Genomic DNA, 26132 nt, shown 5'->3' on the forward strand with positions numbered 1-26132 from the left:
TGTCAAGCCAATATATGCTAACAGTCACAACTATTCTTTTTACCAAACCAACGGTAACAATCACAACCATTGCTTTTAAGGAGTCAATATGCATGTGTATCTGTATATATGGTATGTTTCTTCTTCATCATTTTTTTCTTAGTTTTCATGTTCACATTTTGGCGATATTGTTAATTCTTGGTTTACTTCACTCAGTTATATTTTAATGTTTATTTTGATTTACTGTAATTAATAACTCAGCATTTATATTTTTGCTAATTATTTATGTCCTTGTAAATTTGTGTCTTTAATTATAAGTATACAATAACCTTTTCTTTAATTATGGTTACTTTCACAGTAATAGTTTGTGGAAAATAATACTTTTTTACTTGCAGTTTATTGTTGGACCTCTTTCATATACTAAACCAGATATGTAATCAGAAAAAGTTGATCGTCCAACAACTTGATAGTCTTTTTCTTGGATTATCAATATGAATTTCATATTCTTAATTTTATCTTCTATGTATGTTTCTGGATTCATCCGTTAACAAATATTAGTACAAGCAAATGTTTAGTCTTTCATTATGTGCTTGTATATAATTAGGATTTGTTTTCGTATGTGCATATTCTCGTGCATATTCTCGTGCTTAGTTAGTCGGAATAAGTTTAACTATTTTTTTAAAAGGCATCTACGTTATTAAGTAGGATGATATACCAGTTTAAGTTTGGTAAATAAAATAAATCGTTAATTTTGTGATATTCAAAAACTGCCATTGATCATTTTTTATCCTAATATTTAGATATTCATACCATCTACTCTTTGATCCACTCTGTTTACAATGAAGTTCTATTTAACATTATTGCGAATGAAAGAAATAAATATTTTTCTAAAAAATATTCCATATGAATTATAACTCTGTTATTATCTGCAGTAATTTATATAGGCATGTATGAAGCTTTTCTCTTAATTTTATCTTACTTGATTATCTAAATTTTATTCAGTAAATAAAAAATCATTATGCAATTCAACCGTTCATATCTACAAATGAGATTATAACTCTAACGCTTATTTTTATATAATAAATATATTTTTTTGGTAATTAATTTTCTTTTGTATTAATCACCAAAGATCGGACTTTACAATTCCATAGTCAAGCACAAAACTAAGCTGACTATCTCAAGAGCTTTAGACAAAATTGCTAACCTAACTAATCTAGTCATCTAAACAAAACTGTTGTATTTGATTCCTAGCTCGAGGTACTACTCTAACATTACAAATGTAAGCTATTTCTCTTGCTAATACATCACTGTTACGATATCTTTGCTAAAAGTACGTGTGTTCCTTTCAATCCATAGTACATATGAGGTTTCAGCATAAACCATCCCGAACATACTGGCCTTGTTTGACTTCCCTTTACCTTTCTTGATAATCCATTGGAGATGTTGATCCCAGTTGAATGTGGTCATTTGATCTTCTTGAATCTATCTCACTATTCTCTTCCACAATTCTGTTGCATATGAGCATTGCACAAACATGTGTTCTCTTGTTTTAACTTGGCCTAGGCACATAACACACTGATGAGTGACATTTAATCCCCAACTAGCTAGTCTGTCTTTGGTAGGCAATCTTCAATGTAGCATCAGTCATGATTGTGGACATCTGCCTATGTGGTTGCCTGAATTTCAACAAGTTTTCCTTTAATTTTCTGGAAGCATCGGAGCTCAGTGGATTGAGACATTTAGTGAACACTTCAGTTGCCTAGTCATCAGGTACTGTCGACAATAGCATACTCTCATTTTGAAATCAGATCACGAACTCTCGCAATAGCTCAAACTCTCCTTGAGCAATTTTGAATATGTCCACCTTTCTAGCTTGGACTTTTCTTAGCCCATCATGAGCTTTAATGAAAGAATCTGCATGCATTTCAAAAGAGGTAATAATATGCTCAAGTAAAAGAGAATACCATGTTAAAGCACCATTCGTTAGGGTTTCGCGAACTTCTTCAACAAGACATATTTGATCTCGTGTGGGGCTAAGTCAATTCCCTTTACAATCATAGTGTAAGTTGTGATATACTCTTGTGCACGAAGTCCCATCATACCTCAAAATATCGGGCATCTTAAAACTTTTCTCCGGAGCTATACTTGGTTTGAACAACAACTATGTATAAATATTTTAATCTGGTCCCTTCAACATTGATGGTGTTCCCGAAATTTTTGATCTATCAGGGCATGGAATTCTTGAGCATTTTGGTTAATTCATTCATTCATTCATCTCCCTCATGGATCTCATGAGCTCGATTATAAAAGGATCATTAGCGTTGTTGTCGTTCCGGATTCGGTACCTGCACCACCTGCCTCATTTTCATTAAAATTGAACTCTTCCCTTCAAGTGATGTGGCCGGTTCTTTGCACTATTGGATTTGTAGGCGCACTAGGAGGAACTCAAACTCCTCTATTAGAGTTATTGGAAGCAACCGAAAGCACATACTTCAACTCTGTCATTATTTGATTTTGTTTTGAGAGATGCTTCATAATTTTCCTTTGTTGCGCTCTCAAAATTTTTGACCGTTTCAACAACACGTTCATCATCCATATTGTTGTTGGACTTCTCACATGTCAAGAATTTTATTCTTTGCGAACCAGAGTTATTTCATCTCCCTCATTGCAAGTTTCACTAGTTGAATCCTCACGCTGGAACACATCCTCACGCTTGTTGTTTGTTCCAGCATTATAAGAAATTTTCACATCATTAGCTTCCACATCTGGTTTATATTTTTTTTACTAAAGAAAAATGTCAAACTGCATTAGTAACAAATAAATGGATTAAAGTAATAACATAATTGTCTATGGCCCACGTTTGGCGCCAAACTATTTACTGATAAAATATTATAGTTGAATTTGTAACGTGGATTATAGACACGTGAATTATTTTGGTCCAAGAATATAAAATAGCTAAAAACAAAAGAAAAAATTAGTTAAATAAATTTTTAAAAAGTACAAGCTTGACTGTGGGCTCAGCTCTTTCGATGACAATAATAAAAACAATATGAAGAACAAAAAAGAGAGAAAGAAGTTGTATAGAATAAGAGCAAATTTTGGCTTTTGTGTATGTATAATGTTTCGTCCTTCCATGAATATAAATTCTCCTATTTATAACTCTGTTCAGAGAGACAAGATTCCCAAATCAAGATCTTCTTTAATACGAATAAAACCCCTTTTGCTGGCTGAATAATGACTAGGTATTAATAAAAGATTCTTTGTGACGACTACTCATTGAACGTTGTATTTTCCAACCTATATCTTCCCTTCAAATCTTCGTCCGCGATTTTACTGTCTTAGGAACTTACCCAACGCTGATCATATGTTTGTAACCGGTGCCAGCTATTTGTTGACTCATATGTCATATCTACTTGTCTTTGCTTTCACGCGTTAACTAGTCGAGTATCCACGTATGGTTTACCAACTTTACCCCTACAATGTCATTGAGTTTGTCCTTTTTAACGCTCTTTTCTTCTCCTGTTCTATTCCAGTTTAGAATTGCTTCATTTTATACTTCAACTAATTTTGAAAACAAATATGAAGTCCCAATAATCTCTGCTTTGACTGTACTTAACAAAAATAAATAAATATCACCCATGCTTTGCTAAAGTGATAACGTTGACACGTTTAATTCTTCAAGTCTCCTAGGTTCAAATTTATATTTGCCGGCTACTGTTCTGTAGTTATATGGTAGTCCGCAATTAATACTTTTACTAATTTAATAAATATAAAATATTTATCTTTCATACATATAATTAGCATTTTCCCATACATATATGTATTTTGACTTTAATTATTTAATGTTGATTTGGCTCAGTTATATATTCTCTTGTTACAACTTCCAAGGGAGAGAAAAGAAGAATTGACAATCACGTGCTAGTGACGTGCTTGTTCCCAAATCCCCCATCCCTTTAAATAAACGATCAAATCAGGTGAGGAGTAAACAAAACAAAAATGGTGAGTCGTACCACTAACTCATAACTCTTCATTCAGATTCAACGATGATGAATCTCTTCGTCTTCTCTCTTCTATTTTCTTCCCCTTTTCATCTCACTTTCGCCAGTGGCGGCTTTCGCAGCTCCACTAATCTATCAGGTCTCTCTCTCTCTCTCTCCCTTCTAAATTTACCTTTCTATTTTTGCTTCCTTGATCTATTTATAGCATACTTTTTTTTTTTTTTTGTGGAAAATTTAAGCACTTTGATTGGGTTTTCTTTGTTAATTTTGAGCTTAGCAATGATGGGTATTGATTATTATTATTTTCAATATGGAAGGTTATTAATTGATATTGAGCACAAGTATAGTACGTGTAATTGCTCCATTAATTAACTAATTGCTAGTAGTACTATCTTTTGGTGGATTTGTTTTGAATTGGCATTGAATGCTATATCTATGGTTGTCTGATTTTGTTTTTAAGGTATAGGTAAAAGGGAACGATCATTTATTTTAAAGATTGACTCTTGTTTAATTAAATGCTCTTCTTTTCTTTACCAATTGTAGGTATTGTCAATAGTAGTTCTGCAGCTTCAGCTAGACATTTATTTGCGGATAACAACGTTCCTTTCACTGAGGAACAGCACTTGAAAAGACTGTATGTTTATACTTGACCAAAAAGAATTTTAGAAGTTCATTTTTATGCTTGTTCTAGTATTTATTCGTTTTTGTTTTACAATTTAGTGTAATGACAAAGAATCCTCTTTTTGTACTTACAGTGAAGAATTAGCAAAAGATTACATGTCAAATTCTGATCTTGAGAATGCTATCATGTCATTGAACCGTAGGTGCAGTAAGATATCCAGAGTCTACAGGTAACTTCAGGAGATCAAGAATTTATAGATTCCTTTTTCTTTTTCTCTCCCTCCCTCCCTCCCTCTCTCTCCCTCTCTCCCTCCCTCTCTCTTTTGGTTAAAAATAATTTGTAGATTCTTATAAATGCCTTTTATCATTGGGTTTTATCTTAAGAAACTTTCACTTGATTACTTCCCAAAATGCACATCCTTGCAATGTAAAAGTAATGGTTAATGTGCTTATATACTTGGATGACCAAGCTAATTAATGTCTTGTTATTTAGAACAATCTGTAGCACTAGAAGGGGGAAGTTGTCTTGGGTGGATGGTTGGACGATTTTATGTTATACTTTTAAGCTTTATTACTTGGATCTTCATTTACTGTACCATGTCAATTCGGTGTGACGGGGGGTTATTGGTATTTCATGTGGATTCTTCAAAGTACGAACAATAAAAATGGCATAACACTTCACCTAATATGAGAAATTCATAGTAAACTAGTCCAGGTAGCATAGCTTTTCTAGAACCTCTGCATAACGAGGATTGTGATAAATTCAGTAGTTATCTGTGATAGGCTGCTTCAGAAATGTGATTTTGGACTCGAAGAGTCTCCTATTCCATCAAATATGATGCATAAGTATTGTGCTTTGCTTTGCAAATCAAGCAGTAAATTTATTAAAGTACTTTTGACTTTTCCAATTTTAGTGGTAGTAAAGTACTACTTTATCGTGTCTAACTTGCATGTGATCCACAAATAAGAGACAAGCAAACAGAAAAATTGTACTCCTGGCTCTTACGAGTATATTTTTGTGAAATGATAATGGGAATTAATTCATTAGAAAAAGAAGAAAAAAAGATTATGGGATTAATGATAATGGAGGGTGCATCTCATACTTCTAGTAGTCTGAGACCTGGTGTGCTGCATGTGTTTGTGTATTGCAGTTTAAAATAATTGTTTTTTACACTCAGATAAGAAGTGCTACTTTGTGGATCCCTTGATGGATAATCTTTTCCCTCATAAGCAGGGGCAGAGCTAGCGTTGTGGTTGGGGGTTCAGTAGAGCCCAGTAGCTTTAGTCCAAACTCTTATTTGTTTTAAGAAATGTATTGAATATATAAAATATTAATTTAGAACCCAGTAGCTTAAAAAGACTAGAATTCCGAATCCACAAGCTTCAACTCCTAGCTCCGCCTCTGCTCATAAGTGGACAATAACTATCTGTAGTATAATTCTGAACTATGCTGCTTTAACACCTAACTCATTGTTCTTCTCTCTTTGAGGGGTTTTTGGAATGTATGATCAGCATTGGAAAGAGTGTGCTGGGAGTTCCATTGGTAATGCTTTTCTTCTCCTGTCTTAAATCTATATATGATATCTTCCTCTTTTTTCCTTGCATTTGTTCCAAAGTGGACAGCCTCTCTACCTTCTTAAAGGTAGGGGTAAGGTCTGCGTACACTCTACCCTTCTTAAATCTAATTTTGATATCCTTCTTTTACCTCGCATTTGTTCCAAAGTGGAGAAATATCTTTGATATTAATAACCGAATGAGCATTACCAACAGTGGGTGATGGAAATTTCTGACAAGCCAGGCAAGGAAGAGGCTGAGCCTGCTTTTAAGGTACTGATATCTCCATTAATTACGTTCTTGAATTTACAAGTGTCATCTGAGGTAACATATTGTTTATGCTTATATACTGTTAGACAATATCTCTTTTCAGTTTGTTCTAGCATTTGCCTTAGCCGTGAAGGTTAAACTGGTGATAGCTTGTGAATCCACTTCTAACTTATTGAATAACTGATGATAATGAAGCCGCAGCTTGTACTTAGTTTGCTACCTTTGCTCCTCATCCTGCTTCTTGAGCTAACCAAATAAAATTCTGTGAAGACTGTAGTACAAAAGTTTTATAGTTTCTTTTCTCAAGCTTAAGGTGGCAAGCTGTCAGGGTTAATGTAGATTCTTGAATCTTTCTTATTCTATGTGATACTAGAGCTGAATAGTACATAACTTGAAAAGTTAATACTCACAGGTGTTCCTTTTTGACCTTTTATTTAATTATGAAGAAATTGAAAGCAGACGTGCCTTAGCTTGCAAGTGCGGCATTTTGCTCTATGTTAGAAACAGCACTATGACTTATCACAAAAAAGGGTCCTTTTGTTATAAGATTGACAAAATATTTAGGACAACGCCTTGGGTAACTTTGCAATTAAATTCAGGCTTTTTTTCCCTACTATTTGAGACGTTATGATTCTGGGTGAACTGCTGAAACTCAGAGGTGGAATGCCCTCCTTCCCTACAACAAAGAAACAATAGCAAAAAAAGGCATAGGGTCACTTAACATAAAAAGGAAGAAAACTGAGAGAAATGGAGTCCTAAAGCTGCAGTAAACTACTTTTTCCTACTGTTAGTAATAAACCGAATGTTGGGTGGAACTGGAAAAGAAAAAAGATATCTTTCTCGCAATTCATTTTACTATTCTTCTGGCTAACTGAATGAACTAAGAACACACTCTATCTGTAGCTTTATGGCTTTCTCAGCCTGCGTTCCCAGAGAAATATTGCATTGGTTTAAGCTGTGGGAACTTGGTTTCTGCATGAGCTATAGCTGTTCTTGTGCTACAAATACTATTCCACATATTCTCCTCTTTTCACTGTTTTCTTTATATAGTTGAATTAAATATTTCAGTATTTTCTTGGAGCAATTTTATTTGGTGATTAAATTACTCAGCAGGCTTCGTAATGCAGTACATTGGCAACGTGCATGGGGATGAACCTGTAGGTCGTGAGCTTCTAATTCTTCTGGCGAACTGGCTTTGTGATAATTATATGAAGGATCCCTTGGTAATTGACTTCTCTGGTTAAATCTTCCTCTTTAGAAAGTTCATGTATCTTACTTGCTGGATTCTAGTCTTGTGTTTCCTCTCTTTGCTGTTGATATGTACTAGAAGCATTGTAAAATATTGGGGCATTTCCCTGGACCATGCAGAAAACTTATGTTTGTAATCTTGAAAATCTTAGGAAATTTCTCTACTGAAAAGATATCCAAGTAAGAAAGCATCCGAACAATTTTTACATACTTTGGGGGAAAAAGTCGATCTTTACCAAATATATGAATGTTCTTCTTTAAAAAAAAATAATTCTTCTTCAAAACATTTGAATGTTAGAGGTTGAAATGAACAAGGAAAGATAGTAAGTTTTACACTATTCATTGTGTTCCTTGGCCAATGTTGAAGCATCGGTTGTCGAGCAACCAATTCACTCGCCATTTGTCAAAATTACTATTTAGTATCTACATGGCATGAATTTGGAATTCCTTCTAAAGAATGAAAGTCTTCTGGCTCTACTGGATTTTATTTTACAGGAACCTTCAAGAATTTTTTGCTCTCAACCCTGTAAAAGCTGTTTGTTCTTGTTTCGATATGTTTCTAATCTTAGGAAATTTCTCTACTGAAAAGATATCCAAGTAAGAAAGCATCCGAACAATTTTTACATACTTTGGAGGAAAAAGTCAATCTTTACCAAATATATGAATGTTCTTCTTTAAAAAAAAAATAATTCTTCTTCAAAACATTTGAATATTAGAGGTTGAAATGAACAAGGAAAGATAGTAAGTTTTACACTATTCATTGTGTTCCTTGGCCAATGTTGAAGCATTGGTTGTCGAGCAACCAATTCACTTGCCATTTGTCAAAATTACTATTTAGTATCTACATGGCATGAATTTGGAATTCCTTCTAAAGAATGAAAGTCTTCTGGCTCTACTGGATTTTATTTTACAGGAACCTTCAAGAATTTTTTGCTCTCAACCCTGTAAAAGCTGTTTGTTCTTGTTTGGATATGTTTCTAATCTTAGGAAATTTCTCTACTGAAAAGATATCCAAGTAAGAAAGCATCCGAACAATTTTTACATACTTTGGAGGAAAAAGTCAATCTTTACCAAATATATGAATGTTCTTCTTTAAAAAAAAATAATTCTTCTTCTAAACATTTGAATATTAGAGGTTGAAATGAACAAGGAAAGATAGTAAGTTTTACATTATTCATTGTGTTCCTTGGCCAATGTTGAAGCATTGGTTGTCGAGCAACCAATTCACTTGCCATTTGTCAAAATTACTATTTAGTATCTACATGGCATGAATTTGGAATTCCTTCTAAAGAATGAAAGTCTTCTGGCTCTACTGGATCTTATTTTACAGGAACCTTCAAGAATTTTTTGGTTTCAACCCTGTAGAAGTTGGTGGTTCTTGTTTGGATGAGTTTATGAACATCTTTTTCTAATATGGTCGAATTCGTTATTTTATGAGTCCTGGAAAAGCTTCAGGAAATTTGCCCCCCCCCCCCCCCTTTTTGTTTCCAGAATAGGGTAACTATTATTCACAACGTCAGCACTAAGATGGTGCTGACAAAGCTGTACAGATGGAAGTAAAACCAAAAGTATATCCCTCTTCTATTCTTCGAGGGTATTCTATGCGATCTAAAACTGATTCGGCCTCATTCACAGGGTCCCTTTAACACCAAAAGACAAAAAAATTGCAGCTCGACTTCATCTCTGAGTAGAATCGGATTGTCCTCAAACCATCTTGAATTTCTTTCTGTCCACCAAATACAGCCAGGATTCATGTTGTCTTAAACAACATTGTGGTATTGGGTTAAATAACTCTTCTTTTGAACTAAATTTATTCTTAATAAAACCTTTTCTTTATCCTAGTATGATGCAGAAAAGATATTTTCATATTTTTCTTGTCATAGTTTCGAAATTCAATTTTTTTTATTGTGGCTTGTACAGGCTACCCTGATTGTAGACAATGTTCATCTTCACATACTCCCATCAATGAATCCAGATGGGTTTTCATTGAGGAGGCGTGGAAATGCGAACAATATCGATTTGAACCGAGACTTTCCTGACCAGGTATCTCTTGACATACTGTACTGGTGGATATTATGTTATTTTAAAGTTAGATATGAATGTTTTTCGTAAGGTAAATTTTGGAGTGGAACTTTCCATCCCAGCTCATACATTGTGAAGGAAACTACATTAGGACCATATCAATCAATCAATAACACCTCACTCCCAGATTAGTTGGTGTCAGCTTATGGATCGTCAATCCGACATTTGAGCTGTATGGTGAACAAAAATGTCATCCGAACATCTGTGGAGAATTTAGGCGTTAAGGTCTAGTCAAAGGAGTTCTTCCACGATTAGGAGTTAACTAAATAACTTTCAAAAATTATTAAAAGAAAGGAACTTGGAGTCACTGCAGAGTGATCAGTTCTCTGATGATGTGAAAAATTGTCAGACATAGGAGCTTGATGATGTAAGTTAGACCTATCATATATCAAGGGACAGGAGCATGATAATCATCGTTACTTTCATTGCACCAGTATAAGAGTTTTTAGTTGGCTTCTAGCTCTAAACTAGACTGGAAACTTAACAAAGGGAAAAGCGAGTAGGATTATTGCAACTTCTAAAACAAAGAAAGTCTGGAGATCTTCGTAGAGGAATTTCTGTTTAAGACATAATTGAGTAAATAAAAGCGTGTTCTGTCTAACAGCTTAAACTTTTAAATGAGATGGTCACACACTTTAACATGGTTCTCAAAAAGAGCAGGCAGAGGTACTGGATTCGAGTCTCACGCCACCCATTATCAAAAATAATTTCCACATGTTTGGTCCATGAAAAAGAATCAGAGCTGCACGTGGGTGGGGGGGGGGGTGTTGAGATATAATTAAGTAAATATAAGCTTTTAGATGAGATGATCACACACTTCAACAATTTGCAGTGGTTAACTTGGTATAATCAGTTTATAGACAAATTTTTCTCCCATTCTTTACTTTTAAAAAAAAAACTAATATAGGCTATATTCATCAAAAGAAATGTAGGTTATAATCTTATTTTTGAACAACTTGGTATAATCAGTTTAGAGACAAATTTTTCTCCCATTCTTTACTTTTTAAAAAAAACTAATATAGGCTATATTCATCAAAAGAAATGTAGGTTATAATCTTATTTTTGAACAACTGATCCCAGAAAGAAGAATGTCTCTTTAATAAGTTAAGTTGACATTCAACCATATCAGTAGGCTTACCTTGATCATTAATTAGTACCACAAATTTTTTTCATAAACTATATAATTAATCATCTCTTTCTGTTGGGTGGGGTGGGGTGGGGGGGGGGAGCGGTTGTTGATTCACATCTTTCGTGAAGTGCAGAAACTGTTTGCTTCAATATTCGCTCAACATTCATGCTAGTAACATGAGTTCTAGAATGTGGTTTAAAAAAAAGATCCCTTTATTGATTTTTCCATAATGTTTATTGTGAGACGTTGGAGGTTAGTCTTTGAGATCGAATTCAACTTTAAATATATATTATTTGTCTTTTAAAATTTCTTTGAATTGATATTAAAGCTTGTGTGGAATATGTTGACTTCACTTCAATAGGCTACTCTTAGTTTTGTCACAAATCCACTTCTTATTGAAAGGCTGTTCTTGTTTTTGTCTTTTCAAGTTCTTATCCTCTCTCCTATGTAGACTAATTATAACAAGGATTAACTGACATGAAATGACATAGTTCTTTCCCATAAATGATGATCCTGGTGCACATCAACCTGAAACAAAAGCCATTATGCATTGGTTGGAGGAAATGCACTTCACAGCATCTGCTAGTCTGCATGGGGTAAGCATTCAGTTACTCTTTCATCTAACTTATGGGTTGCATCTGAATGCCCTTTATTTATGTTGTAGTTAAGTAGGTGTATTAGTTATGTGGCTTTTGCACTTTTAGCGAAGTAAACTATTTTGTGTTTCATAATGTTTTCTTGTGTCACTTTATGTTTTAGTAGTGTGGTGACTTCTGTTCAAACTTGTGCTTATATTCTTTTGTCTACTAAATGACCCAGTATGAAGTTTTCACTTTCATAACAAGCACCAGTAGAAATGGTTATCCTTGTTCGACCTGGCCAGCTTCAAATGGCAGATCTAACAGATTAGTACAAGTAATGAAGCTTCTGCTGATAAGTAGTAACTTATAATGTAAAACTATATTGGAAGCAAAAGAGGTTCAAAACAGATTAATGATATGGGTGTCAAGAAGAACTCTCAGATCAGGAGAAAATCTGCGATAGTAGTTTATAAAGGAAAAAAGAAAGAAGAAAACCTGTGATAATAAATCGTTATAATAAGGGAACTGCTTGCCCAGTCCTTTGCAATATTTTGTTTGCATATACTGTTGTCTCTTTGGTGATAAAGAGTTTGTTCTTTTTGTCTCATTGCGTCATCAATATGAAAATGTTGGAGAATTTGACCTCGGCGAGTTACTTATAGTTTTCTTTAAACAGGGAGCACTTGTAGCAAATTATCCATGGGATGGGACTGAGAACAAAAGGTGAGTGTCTGATGATAGTTTGTTATCCTTAAATTTGATTTTTGAATGAGAGGCCTAATCTGTTTAGAGTACCATTCTTCACTTATTTGGTTTTCTATCATATTTTTTGATCTCCCGAGTCTCTAGTTGTCTTCAGATATTTTCATGCCAGCACTAATTTTTAATGATAATGTTCACAACATATATTGGTATCATTTTCAGAAAATATTATTATGGCAGTCCAGATGATGAAACATTCAGACACATGGCTAGCATCTACAGTCATTCCCACCATAACATGTCTCTAAGCGAGGAGTTTCCAGGAGGAATAACAAATGGTGCATATTGGTAAGGAAGAATGGTGATAATCCAATGAAATTCATCGTGTTAACATTCAGGTTTAGAGCTCCTTTGAGGCTTTATCTTTTTCTGCTGCTTTTGCTGTTGCTTCATACAAAGCTGAGTTTCCTATGTTTTCTGCTGCAGGTATCCAATCTATGGAGGCATGCAAGACTGGAATTACTTACATGCTGGCTGTTTTGAACTGACTCTAGAGATAAGTGATGACAAATGGCCTAACGCACGTGAGGTTAGATCTCAGTTTGCGTCAGTAGAACTTGTAGTTGGCTGACAATGCATGACTCTTGAAGGGTCTTCTGCATCAATTTTCATGATTTATTTTTGGAATTTATCCTCCTCATTTAATTGTCTTTGTATTGACGGTTTGGTGAATAGAAGTATAATGTTTCTGAATAAAGTCCTGTTTATGTGGATAACCCATTTATATAATCTCAAATATAATGTTTCACAATGCAGCACCCATTTATAAACAACTACTCGTTTATTTGCAGCTTCCTACTCTTTTTGAGTATAACAAGATGAGTATGCTCAATCTTGTCGCAAGCCTTGTGAAGGTAACCTCATAGCATCTATCATTTTGCGGTTCTTCACTTTAGGAGAATGATTTTTTTCCCTGAAAATCACTCTGTTTGAATTTACCTTTGTTCAGCTAGCTATTAATACATTCTCAATCATCTAAGGGGAGAAGAATAATATGATCTCTATGACCTTATCCTGACCAAGGTCTCTAGTATCTTGGTGATTTTCCTTTGCAATTTATAGAAGGTCTGGGTTATGGTTGCCTTTTATTTGTGGAGGGTTCATAATTCTGTTTAAGTGAATGCTTGCTGTCTATTCCTTAAATTGTTGTTTAATCTTAAGAAAAGGATAGTTCGATACCTGACCAAAATGGTGCAGAGAAGATGGTTGACTTTGAAGGTTTGATAGATTTGCTTGTACTCGCATCTTTAATTAATCCTCTTTGTGTTTAAGCAAAGTTATTAAGGTAAGAGTTGAAGTTTTTCTTATGTGGTACTAACAGAGGTGGCCCCAAAGTGGAGTCTAAATTACCATTTTTGAGAATTTTAAATTTCAAAATATTTCAGTGGGTGCCTTGGTACTTTTAGTGACATATTGCTAAAATATTGAAAAGTGAAGTGACAGCTTTTCTTTTTAAAAAGTGCAGACTTATGCGTCACATTACACTTACCTTATTTAATCTAACGCAGACAGGAATACACGGAAGGATTTTCTCATCAGATGAAGGCAGGCCTTTACCTGCCTTAATAGCTATAAAAGGAATAAATTCCACGGTGCGTTCTTCATTTGCAAATCCTTTGGTCATCGTGCATAAGTTGTAAAGATATATTCTGGATTTGATGTGATATCACCCGGTCTTACTGTGTGTCTTCATATCAATATCAGGAAGGTGAAGTTAGAGTATTTCTAAAACTCATTTAGGCCCTCATAATTACTTCAGCTCTAATCTTTAAATTATGTGTAAAAAGTAATATTTCAGGTCTACTCATCTTATTTTATTCTGTGGAAACCCCAATCTCCGGCTGCCTTTTTTTTTGAGGGGGGGGGGGAGTGTTCTATTTCCCCTTTTTGGTGGTTTCTCTTTTTCTCTTTCGTAGGGGAATAAGAAGTTAAAGGCATCAGCCTGGGCAAGTAGGGGCTAGTCTGTTTGTAGTTTGGCAGATTATTCCTTTTAGCTAACTTTTCACATACTCGTAATTCATTCATTTATTTATTTATTCCATGTCATCTATTACACCACTTTTCGTCTTAGCATTAAATAGGGCTTGTGAGATAATTCATATTTCTAGGACAGTCTTCTTACTGTTCTTGTCATTGTCTTCAGATACATGCAAGGGAAGCGTTAGCCGATTACCACCGGTTGCTGGCGCCTGGGGGCGATTATGAAGGTAACCACAGATTAAGGAAATAAAACTAGTTTCGTTACTTATCAAAAAGAAAATAATGCCTTTTCTTTCTCACTAATAGGACAAGAAATTTGAATAACTATTGTTACTAGTCTTTATGAAGAGTATAAAAGAGCTAAGAAGGAAGGTGAGTCCGCTATTCGCAAAACGTAAGGTAAAACACCCTAGGATCATACCAAAATCTAGACAGGTGGGAAGGAGAGTATGAAATGTATGAACTAGCATGAAAAAGAAAGGGGTTAAAACTTAAAATCAGGTTAAGTCTAAAAAAATAGAAATAAAAAATGAAGATAGCCAACAAGGTTTGACATGAGATAGTAAGATCAAAAAGGAATGGAGATGTTATTTGATCAAATGCTCAACTCAAATCTGAGATACCTTCACAGATCTCCATACATACGTGCAAGATATACACCTTAGGTATACTCGTAAATTAGGTGCGGAGAAGTAAAAGATGCCATGAAAAAATTAATGGTTATAAAAGCTTGTGGTCAAATGGTATATATCAGTAGTGGAAATGCTTTATACAGGTTGGAGTAGTTTGGCTTACCAAAAGAATCACGTTTGACATAACCATAATTTTGTGTAGGTTCTCCACTTTTACATCCCACTTGCATACAGGGAATTTTCCCACTACATCAAATATGTATCAAAAGAAAATAGTTGGTCGTTGTTTGTACATTTACATTAGGTCGACATTTAGCAAGATTTTTTTTTTGGGTTTGCTTAGAGATTGTATATTAGTGTAGAGAAAAGTTTAAGATTTAGAGAACTCCATAGTTTACGGAACTCGTAATTTCTCCTAAAAGATAAATTATTGGAGTAAGGCAGGCTCAAATGGAGATTGTCGATTAAGTTACTATTAACAATCAAGTATGTGGAAATAAGTTAGAAGTTGGAGGTTGCTTGTGTTTAATCATGTAATCTTCTTGATTGAATAAATCCTAATTGGTGCCTGAAAACTCACTTGCAGTTGTAGCAACAATGCCAGGATATAAGTCAAGGAGTACAAGAATTATGTTGGGGGAAGAAGCGATGACGGTGGATTTTGTTATGGATCCAGTAATCACTCCCATAAATAGCTTTTTGCAAAGGGGATGGAGCTGCAGCTTACCAGGTCCTCATTTAGAAGTTTTTTTCATTTTGGTTTTGGTGTTAGTTTCAGTATTCCTCTGCTTTTTATTGAAGAGGAGAGTAGTATTAAACTATCCAAAACAGAGACAGACAAAAAGGTCTGTTCTTGGGGTATGAAGTTAGCGTGCGCACACACATTTTCGAGAAACGATATTTGTAAGACTGAAAAAAATATGATAGTAATAGTGAAAAAGATTATTACTTGTATCATTTTTCCTTCCGTTTATTACTTTCTTCCTTGTGATTTTCGGTCGGTCTATAGCATGGGAGAAAATGCATTCCCCAAAAGATTTGAGATCTCTGGCTTCATCCTATTATACGTAACTCCGGTTTGCGTATCCATTACTCTTTTTTTGGTTTAATCATCTAATCACTGGCTTGACCGACCCAGGTTTGTGTTGTAGAAAGCCGTTATTTTAGGTTTTAGTATGTCTTACTAAATATAATTTTTCTAAGAGCTCGAATACGAGATCGATATTAAGATAGGGGAGGAAAGTTTACCCTTCTACCACAACCCTCGGTGGTTGTATTCATTATCTTAACAATCAAGTTCTAAATCTTAATAAAAATAAAAGATTCGGGGACATTATTAGCTGTTTGGCCAAGCTTCTAAGATCAGCTTGCTTTGAAAAGTGCTTTTCTCATAGTATTTTTCAAAAGTACTTTTGTTGATAATAATTTGTGTTTGACTAATTTGTTTGGGAGTACTTTTGAACGACAATTAGTGTTTGGCCAAACTTAAGTGTGTTTTTCTTAAAAATGTTTTTTGGGGAGAAATTATTTTTTCTTTCTTTTTTGCTTCTCAAAAATTGCTTATGCTTTTACTCAAATTTACGTTTTTTTTAACTTATAAAAGTTTGATTAAATACCTTAACCTCCGGAAAAATATTTTGACAAAAAACAGACCAAAAAGAAGCTTGGGCAAACAGCTTATAAATGGAGGTTCACTGATTATAAGAATGTTAAAAAACTCTATTTTACCTAAATATTCCTCGGTAACTTCCTGATTATATAACTAATCATAAGGTCATCAATGTGTCCAATAGTATTGATTACAACTGCCAGCGCCAGGTCATTAGACACAGGGGAGGGGCGGAGGGAGAGTGCCATGTACGGGTTCGGACGAACCCAGTAGCTTTTGTTTAAACTTTGAATTTGTATTAGAAATTCCATTAAATATGTGTAAATATTCAATTGCAAATCCAATAACTAATGAGCTATGAGATCGGTTGCAAGTTCAGAACCCATAAACTTCAATTTCTAACTCCGCCTCTGATTTTAGACATGACCCTTTTGTCTATTTTGGGATTATTTGTTAGGGTGGGTGGGATGGAGACGAGGTAAGAGCGCGGTGGTTTGAGGGGAGGAGATAATTTGCATGGAATGCTACTTATGGAACTCATTTTCCCTAATCCTACCAAGCAAGTTATTTTTATTTTTTATTTTTAAGGAACTTGTTTTTCTAGAAAAAAAATAGTTTATGTTTCAAAATATTTTGTCCTATCAAACTTGATACCAAACACACCTCGTGGTGCGGCAAATTGACTAGATATTTTGGGACGTGGTTGAGAATGAATAGTTTGAAAAGGAAAAGTTATCATCGATATTGTCTTTCACTTAAAAACATCAATTATCGTAGTGAAGTCCTTGAAGGTGACTAAAAAGAAAAGTTGACAAAATCCACACCACCCCTTTATAAGAAGCCTCCTATTATATTATATTAATATCTTGTCTTACCTTTTTATTTGGAATCTCCTTTATTTTCAAGGCAACGACGAGTTAATGGTTGTCACTGAACATGACTAGAATAGGAATCAACCAATATTAAACGTAAGAACAAAGTCGTTCTCATTATTTGAGGACAGTATGATCTAAAGTTGTTTTACAAATTTATCTCATCACCCTTTTTAATCAATCAGACTTCCAAACTTTTTTCTTCTCTTATTAGGAGAAAAAGACCTTTTATGTTTATAGTAATATTGTGGGTCCCACTTTTGGTATATGTAGGTCCCCATTATATCAGTCAATGTCTGTATTACGTATTAATAAAAAATTAAGATCAGTTTCAATATTTTTTTTCTTCTTCAAATTGCCACGTTAAGTAGCGTGGGAGAAATTTAAATATTATTAAAGTTGATGCAAAATATATTATGGTTGAGTCAGTCGCACGAAATTTAAATATTATTAAAGCCAGAATTTTCACTTGAAAAAGTTAAAATATAAAAAAGTGAATACACGAAAAAACCAAGAGAATTCAACATATATATAATTATATATACATATAAAAATATTTACTAGCTATATAGAGTAATTTTCAAGGCGAAAACGTATCAATTTGGATAAAGGTGACTCCGCCATGAGATGCAAGAACAGTTAAAATAGAACAAGTCCATCTTAATATGTTTATCTTTTTTCCTGTTTCGTATTTCGTTGTATAAAACATATTCCATACTGACGTACCATAATGTATCCCCTGGAAACTATAAGCCTCATGAGAAAATTTAGCAGTGTTTATACCTGATTTATATCCTTAAAATCTGGTTGGGAGGAGGGACCAATTCAAAAATACCATCCAAACGACCCTAATGCTATTAGAAGAGATTTTTAGTTAATTAATTGAAAGAAAAACTGAAACTTGAGGCATTTGAAAGAAGATAAAAATTAGTGGAGAGGACAATTTAGCTTACAACTAGCTTTTTGGATTGTTTGGCGTAGGTTTGGCAACCCATTGATGAAAGTTGTTAACCGTTGATTTTGACATAATGAGACATAATTAAAACAATTAAAAACAGAAAAAACAACGCTGTTCAAAAGATCAATCATGTCCCTTTAAAAGCCCGAGTCTGAAAATTATATCCCTCTGATTAAGTGGTGCTTTGGCATGATTTTTGTACACGGTAAAAATCAGAGGGTCCGATTCTATGATTATTATGGCGCTTCGTGAGACCGCCCCTGAAGCCTCGAGGCCCACCTCGAGGTTCGACCCCGAAGATTCTTAATGACCGACCTCGAGGTAGTGCAAACCAAAGGTTATGATGGACAAACGGGAAGTTCCCAAGGCACGTGATTAAAGCGTAAAAATAGCACGATATTTCAGACTGGTCATTCAAAAATAGCCAGCGTTTACGAAGTCAATAAAAAATAGCCACTATTTTGCTGCAACAGAGACCGGTCCAGCATAATATACTGGAGTTCGGTGCACTTGTGTATAAACTCCAGCATATTATGCTGGACCGGTATACTTTGCTGACTCCAGTATAATATACTGGAGACTGGAGCACCGGTGCTCCAACTCTAGTATATTATACTGGACAATTATACTTGCTGGAACTCCAGTATATTATGCTGGAGTTCTAGTGTACTTATGCTGGAACTCCAACATATTATGCTGGAGTTCTAGCAGTATAATATACTGGCGTATTTTTCGGGTTTTGAACGGTGTTTTCGCTCAGATTTATCTTTACATGAAAAGTGGCTAAATTTCGATTACTTTTGAAACTGGGCTATTTTTGAACGACCAGTTGTAAATCTAGCTATTTTTAAATTTCTTCCGATTAAAGCTGACCAAGTCTATTAGGCTAGTTCAAGCCCATACTGTGGCATTAAATGGCTGTACCAGCCTCAAATCCTTGGAATAAATGCATCTGTACTATGTTGGGATTCCTCCTATATAAAGGGCACCCTTGTTATTTTTTGCACACATGACATTATACACAACAATGAATACAAGAACATTATCTGTTCTCTAACTTACACACATTCTCCCTTGATTCTATTATTTACATTTATTGCTTACATTTACTGTGTTCTATTAATTGTTCTTCATTTATTGCTCATTATTGATCATAAAGAGCCTTCATCAAAGTTCTCAAAATTGTTAGTCCTTCATCGACTGTCCATAGCTTAGTATCGAGCTCGACCTCGAGGCCCTGTACAACCTGGCTCGAGACCCCGATTCTTAGCCTCTCGGTTTGCTTAAACATATTGCTTTCAAGTTCTTATCTTATTTCTTAGTCTCATACTTAGCATCTATTGCCTAACAACCAGCACAAAAACAAATCACATATTTTTAGAACCACAAAATCAAATCTAATTGTAATTGACATTTTCAAGGTAAACAATTTTCATACAAGTTAGTATGGTCTCTTTAAAAGAATATCAAATTTTACTACCTATAGGAATAGTAGAATTTCTTCATATAATCAAGATTGTGCATAATATATTAAAGAACAATATAAATTTTTTATTTTCATATTAAGTATGACTCAATCAAGAAAAATTATCAAAGTGTTAGGATGCTAGCTACTAGCTAGTAAAGATGAGATAACTAGAGACTGAATTTGTTCACCATATAAGAGGCAACAAAAAAAATCATTTTAAGTACTCGGTATACATATCCTGTTATATACGTCCAGCTATAATTAATTGTCTTTCCTGCTTGATTATTTTTACCAAGTCAAAATGGATTTAAATGACCAAACCCCACTCTTCTTGTGGATAAGATTGGTTTCATAAAGTGATAAACATTGGAGTAATAAATTCCCAGTATGAAAAAAAGAAACTAGATTTATTTATGTTGTTAAAAAAAGAATACTACTAAAATAATTCCATATCCAGAAATTCTTAATCTTTATTTTCCTATTGTATTTTTAGTTACATGGTTATGCTGGAAGTAACGTGATTTTGGTAATTTATCTGATAATGTGATAATTTCTTTTTTTTTTTCTAAAAAAAAAACCGTGTTGTCAATTACTCCATCCGTTTCAATTTAGACGAGATAGTTTGACTCGACACGAAATTTATGAAAAAAAAGACATTTAAAACTTATGGTCTTAAAAACTTAAGGGGTAAAAACTTTGTGGGACCATGATATTTATGCGATTATAAAAGTATGGGTAAAATATGTTAAATAAAGAATTTAAAATTAATTTATTTTTGATTGTAGAACTTTTTTTTTGGAACGGATTAATAAGGAAAATGTGTCATCTAAATTAAAATAGAGGGAGTATAATGCAAATAAGGAAGATGAAGGACGTCTTAACAAGGAGCACGTGTCATTGTCTCAGTGGTTCGATACGTTCCGTACTGATTTAGTCGTTAGTCGTTTATTTTCGCAAAAACTCATCACACTTTCTCCCGGTGATTTTAAATTAAGCGGGTTCATACGTGGCAAGTTTCTATTGGGAGACTGACTTCCCCACGCGTTTTAAATAGTGTGCCGACCAATTCCCTAGGTCTAAATATTTTTCCTTTTTTTTTCTTTCTCTTTTCAATTCTTATATTTAAAAATAAATTAAAATTCCCAACAGCTAACTACTCTCTCTCTCTCTTAGGGACGAAGTTAGTCAAAGCAATTTTGCTTGATTAAATTATTTCTTTTAGTGACCTAAATTTTGAGTACTTTAATTAAAAAAAGGAAGTTAATTCCTAATTATAACAAGATTAATCATTTGAGAAAATGTTCACAAAATGAAAAATAAATACGATAAATTTAAGTTTACCTACAATTCGAGACAAGTAAAGTAATTATTTGTATACAAATTCTTATGTTTAATATTGTTCATATAATGAATTAAACTTAGCATTAAATTAAACAATTTCGAATAGAGCGGGAGGAATATGAAAGATTCATATAGTCAAAATTGTAGGTATAGTTAATTGATTGATTGAGTTAATCGAATATTAACTCGGACAAAAATCCATAACCAGATTGTTTGATTTTTATTTAGTTTTATTTAATTATTCAGTATCCGAAATCTATTTATCTGACTAACTCGGATCCGCACCGAGTAACAATATTAGTCCTTTCAACAAAAAGGATATTAGTTGAGGATGAAAAAAAAAACGTCAAAGAACTTTTAATTTCTTTATAAAAAAACTTTATAAATGAAAAAAAAGAAAAAAAGTAGATTCTTGGTCTACATGGTTGTCACAATACACGGAAACAATCATCTATATATACACACACAGCACAGCGCTTGCGTAATGTCATAGTTTTCTTCCCTCTGTAAATCACTCTTCATATTCATATATCAACTTTTATAGCGCTGACCAGCGGTTCCATTTCTCCTTTTTCTCAGCTCCCCATAATTTTCTTTGTAAGTTTATCTAATTCTTGTTGCAAATTCCCTAATGGGGTCGGTTATTTTTATTAACTTCTTGCAGATTTATGTATATAACATGTGATTTTAGTATTCTACATCTGGGGTCTTGTTAATTGTATCAAAATCTTATTTTCTTGAAGAGATATCATGTGTTTGACTTTCTTGAATTTGTGTTAAGAATTTGGATACTTGGTGATAAGACTTATTGATTTTGGTAAATACAGGTGAAGCCTTCTTTTGTTTTTCTGATGGCGGTGAAGACTAATGAAAGTGTTCTGCCAGAGGAATTGATGAAATTGCTTCTAAATTTAGCTACAAAATGGGGGGATGTATTGGATCTAAAGACGTTGAAAGTTCACCATTTGAGTGGTGCCTTGACTAATGAGGTTTATCGGATAAGTTGGCCTACTAAGAACAACGAGAATGTGTCGAGGAAAGTCTTGGTTCGCATGTATGGTGAAGGAGTAGAGCGTTTCTTCAATAGGGATGAGGAGATTAGAACTTTTGAGTGCTTGTCAAAGAAGGGTCAAGGACCTAAACTTCTTGGTCAGTTTCCAAATGGTAGAGTTGAGGAGTTCATTCATTCAAGGGTATGTGATATTTCTGACTAAATTTACTTTGTTCATAAAGTTAGCATTAGTGTTATATATGAAGCTTTTATCTATTGGGCATATGTTGCTTTGTTAGTGTATGTTACTCTAAAGTTGAAAGTATAGGTGTTACCATTAATGATTTCTAGGAGGTTTTGCCATGATTAAATGATCATAAATTTACAATTCCATTGTTTGCTGAGGAAATAGTTAAAGAGGTCAGCATATATTGATGGTCAATGGTAATGCTCCGATTATAATGTACTGCCTTTTAGACGAAATCCCCGTCAGTCTGGTTTTCCCTCCTAAGTCCTAAGCCTAGGTAACATATTGAACTGTCTTAAGTGAAAACTATTACATGCAGATTTTGTACAATGAATGGCTTCTAATCTTGGGAGCAGGCGCTGGATCTTTGAAATAGGATTATATCAATTTGATGCACTCCTATTGAATGATCGAGCAGCAGGTGGTGCTCCTTGCCTTTTAATCACCTTCACTATAGCGCCGTGTTGTAGAGTCTTTGACCATGTCCGGTTTAGTGGAGTCAGTATTTTATCTGTAAAACACCAGTATAAAGTTACTAGAATAGGGAAAGATGGCCTTCTCTCTTGGGGGCTTGATATAATTTGATCGATAAACCTCCTTTAAAACTGGATACAAATATCAGATGCATACAATATTATTACAAGGCTAAGATATATTTTGGTGTTTATTGATTGATTGTTGACCTTGTCTGTATGTCTATCTTTCTTTGCATTTTCAGACATTATCTGCTGATGATCTTCGTGATCCGGAGATATCTGCTTCAATAGCTGCTAAACTGAGGGAGTTTCATAACCTTGACATGCCTGGTTTAAAGAATGTCCTTCTCTGGGACCGTCTCAGGTATCAATTTACGAGCCGGAATGTAATATGATCTTTTATCAGGGAAATTCTTTTTGTACTAATTATTTATGTAAATTTTCCAGAAACTGGCTAAATGAGGCAAAGGGGCTGTGCTCCCCTGAACATCTGAAGGAGTTCTCCTTAGGTAATCTTGAAAAGGAAATCAACTTATTGGAAAAGGAACTGTCAACGGAGTCTCAAGAGATTGGCTTTTGCCACAATGATATGCAGTATGGTAATATAATGATTAACGAAAATACGAGGGCCATTACTATCATCGTAAGTGTTGTAGGCATATGTTTGCTCAAACTGTCAGAGTTTTAGTCTGTTTTTCATTTTCTTTTCACTTTTCTTAATGTGGAATGCTCTCTTCTTCCTTGAGATAATACGATCAGGATGTAACTAAAGTATTTTTTGAGAGCATCTAATTTGTTGTATTCTCCAACTAATATTTTCACTGCGGTACTAATATATCTAAGCAAGTTTTGAACTGTTTTCTTAATCAGGAATTGGCTATCTGTTGCTTCCTTTCTGAACTTAATGTCCACGCCCTATTTTTTGTTGTTTTATTTATTTATTTGGCCTTTGACTTGACCACATGCTTCCAATACATCAGTAATGCCATTTTTTACAAACTGAATTCGATAACTCCAGCAATTTCTACAATGAAGTCTGGTGTACAGACTGAGACTTCTGTTTATTTGCATTGCAGGACTACGAGTATGCTGGTTATAATCCAATTACTTATGACTTTGCCAACCACTTTTGTGAAATGACAGCAAATTATCATACTGAGACTCCTCATATCATGCATTTCAATACTTACCCTGGTAAGAAAATATTAGAAGCAACAAGAGAGGGAGATCATGTTTGTTGCTACTCTGATCTTCCTGTTTTTTTTCTCTTTCCTTAGTATTTCTTTTATTTAATTAAACTATAGACTTAAGAAGTTAATGTTAATTCTTTTCTTTCATTTTAAATTTCCAACAGATATAGAGGAGCGACATCAGTTTATTCGTGCATATCTCAGCTCTTCAGGTAACCTTGAAGATTGACGGCCTTTACTGTTGTCTGCACCTCTCTGTTCAAGGCATACGGTCTTGAAATAGGCCTGTTAATGGATAAGAGACAATTTGATCATGAGCTGAGGGTTTAGTAAGTAGGTGGTGTAGAAGTATAAAAATTCCAATACTTGTTGGAAAAATAAAAAGTACAGCAGAAATCCAGCCAAACTGATGCATGTTTATGTCCCTTTAGGACTACGTAACATTTATTATTCGATTTGGATAGGCATCTGTGAGTGAAATTTTTGTTGACCTTTGAGCAACATAAGGATCAGTGTCTTTTGTGCTGGGACCAATATGTCAAGAATTTAATTACTTCAGATGTGTAGAACCTGATTCCCAACTAACTTGGGCATAGTAGTAGTAGTAGTAGTAATTGTTATTTGTAGGACCTAATGCATTTATAAATTGTGATAAGAACTCTGGCTCAACTAAGACCAAACATGGTTGTTTCCTTTTCCAATTATCTTATTGAGTTTGGAATCCCATTAACAAATGCAGGCCATCAACCTAGTGATGAGAAAGTAAAGAAGCTCGCTGATGAAGCAGAGAAGTATACCCTTGCAAATCACTTGTTCTGGGGATTGTGGGGAGTCATCTCGGTAATGCTTTTTACATCACATTTCACCACGCATTTGAGGGCATAAACACAAAATCAATCCTTTAATCTTTTGTTTCTGTGTTTGTTGTTTCTTTTGCCAGGCATATGTTAACAATATCGAGTTTGATTACATGGAGTACGCGAGGGGAAGATTCGAGCAGTATTGGTTGAGAAAGCCCGAACTCTTGGGTGCCACAGACAACTTGCCTCATGTAAACACTTCAGCTGAAGCAAAATCAGATTCTCCACTATTGGTTGATGTCAAAACATGTACATTAACAATATAGATGTAAAAGCCTTCATTATAAACAGGCCTATGTCGTATAATGAATGGAGCATTTAGAATCTTTGATGTGTTTCATAGAATATGTTGATAGGCTATTATTGAGGTAATATCTGTTGTATTGCCAGTGAGAGTGTTCTCACCAACTATATTGTCCAGTTCAATAAATTCAAATTTTCATTCTCAAGCATAGTCTAAATGATCTGCAATATCTGAAGTGCCACTAAAAATAGGAAAGACAAAAACAAGAAAAAGCAAAACAGCTGCATTCTGCATCAAACATGGCTGCCTGTGGCATGGGAATTATTCTATCACTTTGGTGATGATTGTCATGGAGCAAAATAGCTGGTAGTGGAGTCATCTTTCCCAAGAGAGGATTGATTCTGATTTTTCTTTATTTAACTGGATCATTGATTAATCAAATGCATTGACCATATCTCATTACATTACTATAAGGAGAGGTCTTTGAATTATCATATATTCGTGCCTCACAACAATTTAGGAATAAAAAAAAGGGCAACCTGGTGCACTAAACTTTCCCTATGCGCGGGGTCCGGAGAAGGGCTGGACTACAAGGGTGCCTTGCATTTCTGCAAAAGGATGTTCCCCATTTTACTACAATTTAGGAATAGAATAATAGCAAGAGCTGCACCTCTTTTTCTTAATTCTTCTTTATTCCACTTTTTCTTATTTGCCAAGTACATAAGTCATTGTAACTATTTAGTAATTGATCACGTCCAATTATGCCTTATAAAAAGGATAAAGCGGTTATTGCAAATATAATCCGGTTTACAAGTCCGGAGTCGAATCCCACAGAGAACTGAGGCTTAGCTATAATTGTTCACTATCACCAAGAATACAAGCTTGAACAATTCCTAACTTATAGATATCAAGATTGTTGTGTTTAACTAACTAACTAACTAACAAATTAAAATAACAAATTAACAGTAAAAATACTACATGTTGGAGAAAAGATTAAGGAGGTCTAGAGTTATGATTTCCCCAATTGTCGGAATCATTCC

At 34.2% G+C, this 26132-nt stretch overlaps 2 protein-coding genes across 3 annotated transcripts; both read left to right on the top strand.

The window, feature by feature from the left end:
- Nucleotides 1–3951: 3951 nt before the first annotated feature.
- On the top strand, nucleotides 3952–15790 carry LOC107762447 (carboxypeptidase SOL1). 2 transcript variants are annotated; one of them, XM_075232839.1, is made up of 15 exons: nucleotides 3952–4116; nucleotides 4521–4611; nucleotides 4733–4828; nucleotides 6111–6141; nucleotides 6369–6425; nucleotides 7550–7645; nucleotides 9591–9713; nucleotides 11373–11477; nucleotides 12139–12185; nucleotides 12387–12512; nucleotides 12651–12753; nucleotides 13016–13078; nucleotides 13733–13816; nucleotides 14368–14431; nucleotides 15423–15790. In XM_075232839.1, the coding sequence occupies exons 1-15, from the start codon at nucleotides 4023–4025 to the stop codon at nucleotides 15698–15700; spliced, it is 1458 nt and encodes a 485-aa protein (XP_075088940.1). In that variant the 5' UTR covers nucleotides 3952–4022; the 3' UTR covers nucleotides 15701–15790. The 2 variants fall into 2 exon arrangements, with proteins under 2 accessions (XP_075088940.1, XP_075088941.1); XM_075232840.1 differs by having other exon boundaries at nucleotides 3961–4116; nucleotides 6088–6141.
- Nucleotides 15791–21544: 5754 nt separating this feature from the next.
- On the top strand, nucleotides 21545–25297 carry LOC107762449 (putative choline kinase 1). Its single transcript, XM_016580808.2, has 8 exons — nucleotides 21545–21681; nucleotides 21912–22277; nucleotides 23041–23162; nucleotides 23246–23441; nucleotides 23875–23992; nucleotides 24153–24200; nucleotides 24728–24828; nucleotides 24929–25297. Exons 2-8 carry the CDS (start codon nucleotides 21936–21938, stop codon nucleotides 25112–25114), a joined length of 1113 nt encoding a protein of 370 aa, XP_016436294.1. The 5' UTR covers nucleotides 21545–21681; nucleotides 21912–21935; the 3' UTR covers nucleotides 25115–25297.
- The last annotated feature ends 835 nt before the right edge of the window (nucleotides 25298–26132 follow it).

This window comes from Nicotiana tabacum, chromosome 16, assembly GCF_000715075.1.
Source record: "Nicotiana tabacum cultivar K326 chromosome 16, ASM71507v2, whole genome shotgun sequence".
NCBI lineage: Eukaryota > Viridiplantae > Streptophyta > Magnoliopsida > Solanales > Solanaceae > Nicotiana > Nicotiana tabacum.